The sequence below is a fragment of the Barbus barbus genome (assembly GCF_936440315.1).
Source record: "Barbus barbus genome assembly, chromosome: 4".
In the NCBI taxonomy this organism is placed as follows: domain Eukaryota; kingdom Metazoa; phylum Chordata; class Actinopteri; order Cypriniformes; family Cyprinidae; genus Barbus; species Barbus barbus.
Window position 1 is genome coordinate 13,090,402 of NC_136732.1, and position 13,912 is coordinate 13,104,313.

The 13,912-nt window shown below is 37.6% G+C and overlaps 1 protein-coding gene across 1 annotated transcript in view; it reads left to right on the plus strand.

Moving 5' to 3' along the window:
- Positions 1-13,912, plus strand: part of LOC306868852 (netrin-1-like) — a 54,188-nt gene that overhangs the window by 303 nt on the left and 39,973 nt on the right. Inside the window, exon 2 of the mRNA XM_079415261.1 lies at positions 70-1,119. Coding sequence (XP_079271387.1) covers positions 105-1,119 — 1,015 coding nt within the window. The 5' untranslated portion in view covers positions 70-104. The remainder of the gene's footprint in view (positions 1-69; positions 1,120-13,912) is intronic.

Consider the following 13,912-nt stretch of genomic DNA (forward strand, 5'->3'; position numbering starts at 1 on the left):
CTAAAGTATTCTAAATACATCCATTTCGGTCTTTTTTTTTTAAATGCAAAAGTTTCTTTATTTGTTCAGTGCTGTTTCAGGGACACCGAGGACCCCGGGTTGCAATGATAAGGATTTTGGTAACGTGCGTCTCCACGGTGTCCATCATCGGGATGGTGGCTGGTGCTCGCGGTGGATACGGAATGAGTATGTTCGCGGCTCAATCCTCTCCTCCGGACCCGTGTTACGACGAGAACGGCAACCCCAGACGCTGCATCCCCGACTTTGTGAACTCCGCGTTCGGGAAAGACGTGCGCGTATCCAGCACCTGCGGCTCTCCGGCGTCGCGGTACTGCGTGGTGACCGAGAAGGGCGAGGAAAGATCGAGGGACTGCAACATCTGCGACGCCACGGACCCAAAGAAGTCGCATCCCCCCGCGTACCTGACAGACCTCAACAACCCTCACAACCTCACCTGCTGGCAGTCGGAGAACTACGTACAGTACCCACAAAATGTGACTCTGACGCTGTCCTTGGGGAAGAAGTTCGAGGTGACTTACGTGAGCCTCCAGTTCTGCTCTCCTCGCCCTGAATCCATGGCCATCTTCAAGTCCATGGATTACGGAAAAACCTGGGTGCCGTTTCAGTTCTACTCAACCCAGTGCAAGAAAATGTACAACAAACCAAGCAAAGCTGCGATCACCAAGCAGAACGAGCAGGAAGCGATCTGCACGGACTCGCACACAGACATGCAGCCGTTAACGGGCGGCCTCATCGCGTTCAGCACGCTGGACGGCAGACCATCCGCGCACGACTTTGACAACTCTCCCGTCCTGCAGGACTGGGTCACGGCCACCGATATCAAAGTGACCTTCAACCGGCTGCACACGTTCGGGGACGAGAACGAGGATGACTCGGAGCTCGCCAGGGACTCGTATTTTTACGCCGTGTCTGACCTGCAGGTCGGTGGTCGGTGCAAGTGTAACGGGCACGCGTCAAAGTGCGTAAAGGACCGCGAAGGGAACCTAGTGTGTGAATGCAAGCACAACACGGCGGGACCGGAGTGTGACAGGTGTAAGCCGTTCCACTACGACCGGCCCTGGCAACGCGCTACGGCCAGAGAGGCCAACGAATGTGTCGGTGAGTCATTTCTGATGCGCTTTACCCCTTAACAAGTGCAGCTTGAGGCAAACATTTCATAATAGGTTTCATTAATGACCCATGCGTAAATGGTATTATGATAGTATAGTGAAATAAAAGTAGGATCTGTGGTTGCTACATATATATTGCACTGACGATTGTTAATGCCAAAGTATTTCCCCAGTCTAAAAGTTTGAGGCTACATTTAATATACATTGAGTCCGTGAGTCATTTCTGATGTACTTTACCTCAACAAGTGCTGATGATTGTTTGTAGGCAAACATTTCATAATAGATTTAATTAATGAGTCATGCGTATTATGATGGTATAGTGAAATATGAAAATTCATGAATCAAAGTCTCCTGCTTTAACTATCTGTGGTTGTTACATATATAATGCAGTGAAGATTGTTAGTGCAAATGAAGTGTTTTCCCAGTCCAAAAGTCTGAGGCTACATTGAATATACATTGAAACTTTGAAATCGTTTGTATTACTCTGAAAGCAATTTTCACTCAAATTGGTAAAGGCAGATTATGATGAAAGAAATGTGTATTATGCTGAATATGGAGATATTTCATTAGTGGTTTCGGATTTTTGGATCTCACAAGATGCAGAAATCTCTAAAATGTTTAAAAGATTGGGTGATAAGGTAAAAAAAAGAAAGAAAAAAAAAAAGATAGATCTCAGCCTTTAGTTTCACTCTTTCTTTTTTCTTGATTAATTGATTAACTTTAGTTCCAAAAGTACAACATCAATTAATGCAAATGAACATACTGAATCAAAATTAGTCTTCTTTTTTTAATTTCAGGAGCTTGGATGATTTTTTTCCTATCAGAATCTTTTGAACATATGAATCTAATGAGACTCTCAACCTCAACAGTGCACACTGTCTTATTCAAATAGGCTGTTAAAATACCATCAAAATGCTCCAAACAAACTGCATTCATTGTAATTTCAAATATGCAAATGAATTTAGATGGGTTTTACTTTATTGCAACTTTTGTTGCGAGAAGAATAGGCCTTTTATTCACATATTTAATGTGAGGAATACTTCAGAAAAAAAGTATTTTACCCACATTTTACCCACGTGAACGCTTAACAATGTGTCCATGTTTCCGCATAAATCCTATTATATAATCCCACATAATTTTTACTCCTACAAGTGATCATTAGATTAGATTTGAGACATTTGATTATAAATTAAAACAAATCTGTTGTAATCTCATTTTAAAACATTCTACTGTTGCATTATTTTTTTTGTAACAAATTTAGCTTGAAATCACTCACATGTTATACAGGCTGCCATATAGTGCTCATAATCGCTCAGCTTAATGGGTGGGTGGGTGTAACTGAGTTTGGAAGTGCCTTTCAACATCCATTCTGTGGAAGGAAGCATTCTGGAGGGCGAGATCTGCTGAAAAGGCTTGTCGTGTTATTGCAAGGCAGGTGTCATTATCAGATTGAAGGAAAGATTACATCAGTCTTGTTGTTTGTTTTGGCGAGTTGAAAGTAAACTGCTGGTTTCCAGATGAAAAGTCGGTTTCCCATTAAGGAAGAAAATAGTATCTGTCGAGCAATAGGATCTCATTGTGAAAGAACCGCATAATTCCTTTCATTTTTGCAATTTTATCATATTAAGGGCTCCTGCAGGTGTTTCATCAAATTCATAAGTTGCTCTTTTTATGGCCTGTCACATTTACTGCCGTAAAAACATTTGCTCTATTCTATTCATGCCGTGTTAAACATGACTCCTTAACAAAAGCATCAAGCTGTCAGCAAATACTCTATTTGATGAGGTTGTTGTCACTTGGTGAAGTCATAAACTAAATGAAAAAAGTGTGAACACATATCAAACGCTCCTGATAGATGGCTGTCATGCACATGCAAACATTGTTGCGCAGTAGATGAATGTGTGTCAGTGGGCCTGTGGTTATAAATAAAAGTTCATTCCCATGAATGGAGAATGAGGGCACCATCATGATATGAGAGATGACTGACAGAAGCTGTTTTCTCACTGTGTGCTTTTGCACGCGACGATGCAGAGGTGAACAGGAAGGCTCGATGATCAAGCTGTAAAGGAGATTGGTCAAAAAAAAAAAGTCTGGTCAAAAGTTTTGTCTCAAACTCTTTTCAAAGAGATTGTTACATCTGGTACAAATTTGCTTGCTTTGATGAAGTGCCTCGTAATTAAGAGTAAGTCTTTCTGTCCGGATTCTTTCCATTGTACTCCGTGGAATGAGGTGGGCAAGGCAGGTATTTGTGGCAAATTAGGAGTAGCATTCACAGGACGATAGGAATGTTATCTAGATTTTATTTTATGTATGCACTGTAAATTTTTGTCCAAACTTGCAGACTGAGAAAACATTGTTAAAATATAGGTTATGTAGTTATACTGTTAATTTTTTAATGATTTATTCCACATTTGTGCATTATGATGATAAAAAATCTTTAAGATTAAGGTCTCAGCTTACAGATGCATTCAGATCATTTGCAAACATTAAAACCACGCCTGCTATTTGGAAATGCATTAAATATCACCACATTGCTTAAAAAATACAGAGTATATAATATAATATAATTTAAATTTTTTTAAAGTCATATGTGCAGAGGTTAAAATTACAATGTCACTTTTATTGGTAATAAATACTATAAATTATTCGATAGAAAAATACTTATCATCACCTAAAAACGGTTTGAAATAATTTGTTGGATTTGACAATTAAAAGCATCATATCATGTGCCATCAGACAATTTTAAATGCAGCTTCTGAAAAATGTTATGCATTTGTGAAAATAAATGTGCATATTTGTTTTAAAAAGCTTTAAAATGCCTTGACATAAATCATTTATTTGCTCGTTGGTCAGTCTATCATTTGTTTCAAATAGAAAGTTCTGCTACATGAAATAGCTAAAAAGTAAAGTATTTTATAAAGTTTTATCTTGTCAAGTCATCCAGATTTGACACTGATCCTGCAGTTTATTTAAAAAAATGATGCATTTTGACTTTCATCAACTGTTTAACACATAGAGATCTCACAGTATATAATAGTTTTCAGAGTTTTTCAGAGCTACTGATGGGTTGGTATTGTATGAGAACTTTGTATCTTTGTAAGATATGAGTAGCAATATAACATTTGTACATTAAAATTTACCAGTCATATATTCCACATTTGCATTGATGAAGATAAAACTCTTTAGATAAACCTTAAGAGACCTCAGCTTTCCAAATGAGTTCAAATAGTTACACGAAATAGTTATAAATAAGTACAGTAGTTTATTTTGCGGGACATTAGCTTGTCAAGTAAGCCAGAATTGACACTAACTCAAAAATCAGGTGCATGATGCCACTGTTTATGACGCATTTAACCTTTCATCAACTATTCAAGCATAGAGAGCTATCAAAGCTACTGATGGCTTGGTATGTGAACGCTGTTATCTTTGTCAGATATGAGAAACAATGTAACAAAATCTGATCATCAGACTCAGGATCTTTCACAGTTACATAGATATGACACAGACAAAATACAAAAATCTATTTTGTGTGGTTAAAAGAGCTAAATGTTTCATTTGCATTGCTCTTTGGTATACTATTGAATTTAATATATCTCATAATGCATCTGTTTTAGTGCTACTGCAGTAATTAAACTTTAGATTGAAAAAGGCAATAGTATGGATGCCTGTTTCCACCACATAATGAAAAGAAATTACTTTCTGGACTTTGTTTCTCATAATTGCGAGATATACACTCAAAATTCAGACTTTTGTCTTGCAATTCTGACCTTAATTTGGACTTTTTCCCTCAGGATTTCGAGCTTACGTCTTGCAATATTTACTTTTTTTTTTGGCCATGGAATAAAAAATAATAGTTAATTACAACATTTTGTCTCACAACTCTGAGAGTATATCTCGCAATTCTGAGAAAAAAAAAATCTGAATTTAAATTGTGAGCAACCTTTTTTTTATTATTTCATGGTGGAAACAGGCATACAATCCATACATTGGTGATAAAATCTCCTTTGATAGAAGTATACAATTTCATTGATGACCCAGAGCATTCCTAAAATAGAAACTTTCACAAAAGATTGAACTAAAAGCATGTTTAGACTTGGAAACTTGGTTTAGACTTGCTTCTTTTGAAACTTTTAAAACATTAATTTTCGTTGTGCACAAATATGCCTTCAGCAGGTTTTCAGTATTTTGCGATTAAATCAAAACCAAATTAGCTCAATCCTCCATTCAACACAAAGTTCAGTCAGAAACTTACAAAAAGACACGAGGCATTTCTGAGCTCCAGATTCATGCGTAGACTTCTATGAGGAATCACACTAAAATTAAATGAATATAATTGACGGATTACTGTTTCTGTTAGCAAAACTTTGCTGATGACTGAATGCTCACATAAGCAAGTTAACCCGTGCGTGGAAGCTAATTAAGGCAGACGTGCATCGCAGCTCTTGACACAGAGCAGACTGCTGGAATTGTCTTGTGTTGGATCTCTCTGCATTGTTCCACTCTGGTCCTCGGGGTCGTGGTGTTTTTGGCCTGCTGTGATACGAGCAGACTAAAAGGAACCGTGAGCAGATTTCTGGACTACCATAAAGAGCTGCTCGAGGTCTGCGGACCATCTGTGGTTTTCTCAGTGCTGTTGCCGGACCAAAAGTCTGATGAAAGAATTGTGCAAAAGGGTGATGTAATAAGACCTCTGCAGTCCCCCTGCAGAAAACAATGACTGCTAGACATTAATTTCCTCATGTGTGTTTGAAGGTGTCAGTGGAGCTTTCAGGAACAAATTTCATTTATGAATTTAACAAAAAAAAATGTTTCAAATTTTGAAAAACATAGTTTTTATATATATATTTTAAATAATATTTTATTTGCATTATTTTAGTTATAAAAATAATAATATTAAAAATTACATTATTAACTTTTATTTTCTTCTTTCGACTTTTTTTTTTATCAGTTACTTGATTTTCATTGCTGTAGCGTCACATTAAGTAAAAAGGGGAACAATTCCTTTGCTCAAACAGTTTTTTTAGCCTTTTTTAGATTAATTTGTTTAGAATTAAAAATAATAATAATAATAATAAATATAATCATATTTAATATTTAATATAATAATATTTTATTATATTAAAATAATAATTACTTTAATTACATTTCTTTTTTTCAACTGTTTTTTAAATCAATTACTTAAAGAAAAATTCCTTTAGCTCAGTTTTCAGGAATAAATGTAATTTTAGACCATTTTTAAAAAGATATTATGGTATTTTATAGAAATTTGAAATTATATTTTATTTTTATTATATTATTTATAATAATAATAATGACATTATATTGCTTTTTATTTCTTTTTAAGCGATTACTTGATTTCTATTTAAAAAATATTGCAATTATTAAAATCATGAAAAAAATAAAATAGCCATTTATAGTCATTTTATTTGAATCCATTATTCATAATAATAAATCCATTATTTATTTTTCCAGTTTTTTTCATATCAGTTACTTAGTTTGCATTACTGTAGCATCATACTGAGTAGAAAGGGGAAAAAATACTTCTAGTTCAAACAATGGAGCATGGAACTAGCAACCCCAAGATCATGGGTTTGATTTCCAGGGAATGCATGCAGTGATAGACTATAAATTCAGTTAAAGTTGCTTTGGTTAAATGCAAATGAGTACAGCCCCACCCACTATGAAATCCGACTGGTCTAAAATCTTGCTATCATAGCATATAATAAACAAAAAAAAAATCTTCAGATTTTTTTCATCGCACAGCAGTTTGTGGTTAAACAAATTTTTAAGAACCTTGTAACAAATATCAAGTTATTTATTAAAAACAGGAAATTAAATTGTTTAAATCACACAAAACTACCTCTGTGTGATCCCTGTCCCTAAATGAGAAGAAAATGAAGCCACAAAAATGAAAACAAATGCTAAGAGAGAGAAAAACGAGAGCAGGAGTGAGTTTGAGCTGCTAATCGGAAGCAGGTGGACTGCTGGTCAGTCCTTTAGAGCTGCTTCTGACACCCACTGCATGGAAACTTACACATCTCCTAATGCCCCTGCAGTCAGCTGACTCAATGACTCACTCAGGGCAAACCATTCAACATCAGGGCAAAAAACACACAATCTGTAGAGTATTAAGATCTGCCATTGAGATAGCAGTTACTTCATTAAGAGATCTCAAAAGAAAATGTGAGCTTTCTTCAGTGTATAAATCTTTTATCCACCAGATTAACTGTGCCACATCTCTGCTCAACACAAGTTGTGCACATAAGTTTAACACTAAGAGATATGTATTTGCTCACATCCTTAACCTTAAAGGAAAATATATAGTTCACCCAAAAATTGTAATTGTTATTATTTACTGACCTTCATGTTCTTCAAACCTGTATGAGTTTCTTTCTTCTGTTGAACACAAAATCAGATATTTTGAAGAATGTTGGTAACCAAACAGCTGATAGTAGCCATTGACTTTCATAGTAGTTTTTTCCCCATACTATGGAAGTCAGTGGTTACCGTCAACTGTTTTGTTACCAACATTCTTCAAAATATCTTCTTTTGTGCTCAGAAGAAACTCAGAGGTTTGGAACAACTTGAGGGTGAGTAAATGATAACAGAATTCCTTGGGAAACATCTCTGATTGATATTTTAAAAACAAAATTAAGACTAAAAAACACCAGATTTTTAATGGCTTTTGCACTTACTTGCTATTGACTGTTTATGCTATTTTTGTCCTCTAGAGAACAAGTCTTTAATATTACATTTAGTTTATTTATAGCCATTTTAAAAACATCCACTAAACCACAAGCATTGTTTGACTAACCAAAACTGTAGGATCGCAGGCTTGTGATTTTGTGGTAGAGTACAGGGGGAAGAAAAAACAGAACAGATCAAGAAAAAGAAAACACAAAAGGGATGTATTTTGGGATTTCAAAATCCAAACCCCAGTGTATCGCCAGTCCTCTGGGCAAAGAGCTCCATGTTTTAGGGATTTTGTTTTGTTGAGCTCATAATTCAAAACACACACGACTTATGAGCCAAAAGGCTTTGTTTGTCTTTATGGGAGTTCAGAGAAAACACAATATATCCTGCTTTTAGAGGCTGGTTACGAGAGGTGGACCGTTTTCTGGTGGAAGGGTCTGCTTGCTTTGGCCTTCTGCTTGTTTCCCTGCTAATATTTATGTTTTTAATACCCCGTCAGTTGGTTTATATTTGTGATCGGTCTTTTGGTATTATTTGAATCTCTTTTTGGATGTCTGTGCTGGTATTTCATCCCAGGGGTCGAAATTCTTGCCAAAGCTTTCCGGCAGGTTTCAGGTCCTGTGATGATGTCACTTTTGAAATACACTTGTCTTGGGAAAATAAAGGCTCATCTGTGAAATGCTGAAACTGAATAAAATGGTTCTGTGGCAGTAGTATACAGTTACAAATGATATTTACTATGATACTGCATACATGACTGAAGGAATTTCTATGTCCTTCACAACCAGAGAATCTTCTATATTTTTGTATGTATATAGCTATTTGCACATCTGTTTAGATGCTTCTTTATCTTTGTATTGTACTTTGCACAATAAAGTTGAATCATTTGAGAGCCAAAACGCTCAAAGAGTTTTCCATTTTCAGTTGGTGTCATTTAAACACCCCCTTAAAGGCAGGGTAAGTGATTTTGTTCAAAAAGATTTTTTGTTATGCTTGTTTAAAGTCTCTTCACACCTTTATAGCATTCACTAAATTAAGTGGTATAAATGCATTTATATGTATTTATATGTCATTTGTGGAAGGCATAGGACCATAAAATTTTCAAGCAATCAAAATGTTCGGTCCGAACGTTACGATAGGCTGTCCTGCCTGCCTATCAAATATGTATTTGCATACTTCTGCGTACCCTGTTCGCACAGACATGATACGTCATCAGCGCGGTCCAGTGAGAATGAAAGGCACTATTATTGTAATACTATGCTCTTTGTACTGTAATGTTTTACTGGGACAATCTGTAGTTGAACTACTTTAAATGATGAGTAGCTTGTAATATAGCTTGGCTAACAGTTTCAAACTGCCTCCTCAACATTGCTGTTACCGTCACATCAAAGGCCGCATTTGCACTGAACGCAGAAATGAACGGAGTCCAATCATGACTACATCTGCACAATGGCTGCCAATGGGGAGGAAATGATGGATGAAGGTCTGCTGTCATTGGCTGTTGAGAGATGATTCAGACAGAGTTGTGATCTCCCGCTGGGTGGCCCACATGCTGTCAGAAAGCAGAGGCATTCTCAAGCCATAATAACTATTCTACATATTATACCATCTAGAAGATCAGATTTCTGTCTGCATAAACAAACTGAAATTGAACATATTATTTAACGAATATCTTGACTTGGCCGTTGGTCTCTGTGAACGACTGTGTGTTCACGAGACTCTATTAGCACTGCAGTTCAGCTCCGACTCGCACAGGAAAATAACACAAGTTGTGAAAAATTAAGATAAGTAAAAACACGACATGAAAAAAACAATGCCTAGAAATCCCAAAAAAGTTTCTTTGTACTTTCTTCACTGACCTGAGGCCCTGTTTACACTAGTGCGTTTTCATTTTAAAACGATCCTCGTCTTCACTGGTGTTTTCAATGCGTTTAAGAAACGATCTCCGTCCACACTACATGACCGAAAACGCATGTCACATGACCATTAATGCAGGTACAACCATAGATATGTATAGATGACACATTTGACTGCTCCAGATACATTGACGCATCCACCATTTTGGAACAGTTAATTTGACGTCATTCACCATCATTATCTAACATTCACCATCAAATGTTCACGAGATGGATTGCCTGAAGGAAGAAACTGTTTCTGTGTCTGGTCGTTCTGGTGCTCAGAGCGCTGTAGCGTCGACCAGACGGTAACAGTTCAAAGAGGGAGTGTGCTGGATGTGAGGGGTCCAGAGTGATTTTACCAGCCCTTTTGCTCACTCTGGATAAGTACAGTTCTTGGAGAGTGGGGAGGGTTGTACCAATGATTCTCTTAGCAGTCCGGACCACCCTCCTTAGTCTTCTGAGGTCAGATTTGGTAGCTGAGCTGAACCAGACAGTTATTGAAGTGCAGAGGATGGATTCAATGATGGCGGAGCAGAACTGTTTCAGCAGCTCCTGTGGCAGGTTGAACTTCCTCAGCTGACAAAGGAAGTACAACCTCTGCTGGGCCTTTTTGACAATAGAGGCAGTGTGATTGTCCCACTTCAGGTCCTGAGAGATGGTGGTGCCCAGGAATCTGAATGACTCCACTGCAGTCACAGTGCAGTTCATGATGGTGAGTGGGGGAGTGCAGGGGGGTTTCTCCTGAAGTCCACGATCATCTCCACTGTTTTGAGTGTGTTGAGCTCCAGGTTGTTAAGACTGCACCAGACAGCCAGCTCTTTAACCTCCTGTCTGTAAGCAGACTCGTCACCATCCTGGATGAGGCCGATCAGTATGGTGTCATCTGCAAACTTCAGGAGCTTGACAAAGGGGTCTTTAGCTGTGCAGTCGTTGGTGTAGAGGGAGAAGAGCAGTGGGGAGAGAACTTCTCTTGTTCTTTTTGAAGACCTGGCGCACGTTATCTTCTCTTATCTGCAGTGCCGGTGTGGGGGAGAGGGGGGTTGCAGGAGGTGTGAATGGTGTTTTTTCAAACCTGCAGTAGAACTCATTCAGATCGTCTACCAGTTGTTGATTCTCCACAGTGCTGGGGGATGGTGTCTTGTAATTGGTGATGTCTTTCAGACATTTCCACACTGAAGCCGTGTCACTGGAAGAGAATTGGATCCTTAGCTTATCAGAATAATTCATCTTTGCCACTCTGATCTCCTTTTCCAGTGTGTATTTGGCCTGTTTATACAAGACTCTGTCCCCATTCCTGTAAGCATCTTCTTTAGCCTGATGGAGCTGTCTGAATTTTGCAGTGAACCACGGTTTGTCGTTGTTATAAGTTAGATGAGTCCTGGTAGGAATGCACATATCCTCACAGAAAGTGATATAAGATGTTACACAGTCTGTTAGTACAGACTGTGAGCTCGTCCAGATCATCAGCAACTTCAAAAACACTCCAATCAGTAAGGTCGAGACAGGCTTGTAAAACCCGCTCTGTCTCATTAGTCCATCTCTTTACAGTCCTTAATACAGGTTTAACAGATTTAAGTTTCTGCCTGTAGGTCAGAATAAGATGAACCAAACAGTGATCAGAGAGTCCTAAAGCTGCCCTTGGAACAGAGTGATATGCATCCTTTATTGTTGTGTAACAGTGACCCAGTATAGCAGTATATACAGCAGTTCTTCCCTGGATGTAACTGATCGTGTTTGACAAACAAAAAACAGGAAAAACTAACAAAAACACTAAAACAATTGGAGAGCCAAGCACAATGGCTGCCATGCGCGGCGCCATCTTGAGAATGAATATATCTATATGTCTATGGGTACAGCAATGAGCATGATGTTATTGTTTACACGGTCATCAAGGATACGGAGAGAAATTGTGGCCAGTTTCAAACTAAGGGTTCGTTTACATGACAACTGCCTTTTGGGGCCTGAAAACGCATAATTTTGAAAACGGGTTTCAAAGTGCAAGTTTTTGAAAATGCCACCGTTATCTTTTCCGTGTAAACACCCAATACGGCATTCTTTGAATCATGCGTCATGCGTGTGCCTAATACGTGTTAGGTATGTAGACATGCGCAGTTCGTGTCGATTTTAAAGGCAAGCGCGAACAAACATACACAACAATGGCAGAGCACATGGTAGTGTTGTTGCTGCTCAAAAGTTTGCTAACGCAGCTAAAGCTGCTATCACTATGAATGAGGAGTAGACAGTGTGGTGATTTTAGTGATGGAACTCCCGCCCACAAAGAGCTAATCGTCACTTTCCTACAGGTATTGTTTACTAACAAAGTGACCGCGTCAACTACTGGCCTGGCACACGTAATACAGCGTTTTTGGCAGTTTTCACGGATATTTGTTAACGTGAATCGGTTTGAAAACGTTGTCGTGTATACGTGAAACTTTTTAAAAACGCAAGGAAAAAACTTTTCTGTTTTTTGAGGGTCAAAAAGTGTTGTAAACGACAGGGGTAACCGTAGCAAAAGTTATGCATTTTAAAACGAAAACACATTAGTGAAAATGTAGCCTAAATATCTGTGGACGGAAACTCTGGTTTCTGGAGTACTGGAGGTACTAAAGTGCTTACTCGTTTCTGGATTTTGGCCTACAAAAATACATCATCCCTGTAGCAGTCTATAGTAGACATCAAATATGTTTTGACTGGCTTTGATTTCATCACTTCACGTCAGCATTTCGCTTCAAGTGTGGAAAATATTTCTTCCATTCAGTAAATGAATACAGAAAAACTTACTTTTTGGAAACTGGTGAATCCTTCCTGTGTAAGCTAAACGTTTAGCTGGAGACATTTCAAATCACGCCAAAGGCCTGAGCCCTATAACTGGTATATTTGTCCAGATAGCGACCTCTATTTCCACAGGATAACTCTGTTGAGATATGCTATCTGCCCTCTACGCTCTCTAATGGGAAACAGAGTGAATTCTATGTCCTGTGTCCAACACAACAAAACGCAAACGTCAAGATCACTCAGCAGCTGCTCCGTAGAGTCAAGGGTCTGAGCTAAAACACTCGCCATTTCCTTAGCAAGCTCTTTTTTTAATGCACTATAAATACCCCAAACTTAAATGCACGTACAGTCATGGTTTTCAGAAACATTCAGCAGCACAAGTTTTGTAGATAATAATAATAAAGGCAGCGGCTATTTGCACTAAGTGTAAATAGCGATAGATGCTATTTACACTCAGTGTAAATAGCAATTAGATTCTATTTACACTAAGTGCAAATAGCATATTTTTTAGCGATATATACTATTTACACTAAGTGCAAATAGCAATGGATGCTATTTACACTAAATGCAAATAGCAATGGATTCTGTTTACACTATGTTAAAATAGCAGTATTTTTTAACGATATGTTATTTACACTAAGTGCAAATAGCGATACATTCTATTTACACAATGTTAAAATAGCAAGGTTTTCTGCTATTTATATTACTTATTGCAAATAGTGGCAATTATCTGCAGCTCAGTATTGTAGTACATTATAAAACTGTATGCAATAATAACGTATTGAGTGTAAATTATAGTTTTAATTCAAATGATTAAATAGATGCCACCTTATTGGGACAATAAATCCATCCCTACACCTACCCTAACCCTACCCGATACTTTTATTTTCAACTTTTTCATTATTTCCTTCATTTTTATTGAAAATAAATGACTTTCTGATGCAATATGAGATTTTAAAAGGGAGAAAAAAAAGTTTGGCAAAAGGCGGACTCGAACTCAGGTCGAGCCATTTACTACACCACTGAAACTGATGCAAAGCAAGCGTCTTTTTTTAGTGTTGACTAACCCAATCACACGTTAGTGGGCGGAGTTAGTGTAAATAGCCTTTGCCAACAAGGTGGGCTATTTGCACTTAGTGTAAATAGACACTCCGTAATAATAAATGTTTCTTGACCAGCAAATCAGTATATTAGAATGTTTTCTGAAGGATCATGTGACACTGAAAACTGGAGTAATGCTGAAAATTCAGCTTTACATCAAATTACATTTTACAATATATTGAAATAGAAAAATTTCAATTTTGAATTGTAATAATATTTCATAATATCCTGTTTTTCTTGCATTTTTGATCAAATAAATGCAGACTTGGTGTGCAAAAGAGCTGATGATGCACCACATTTTATTGACAGATGCGG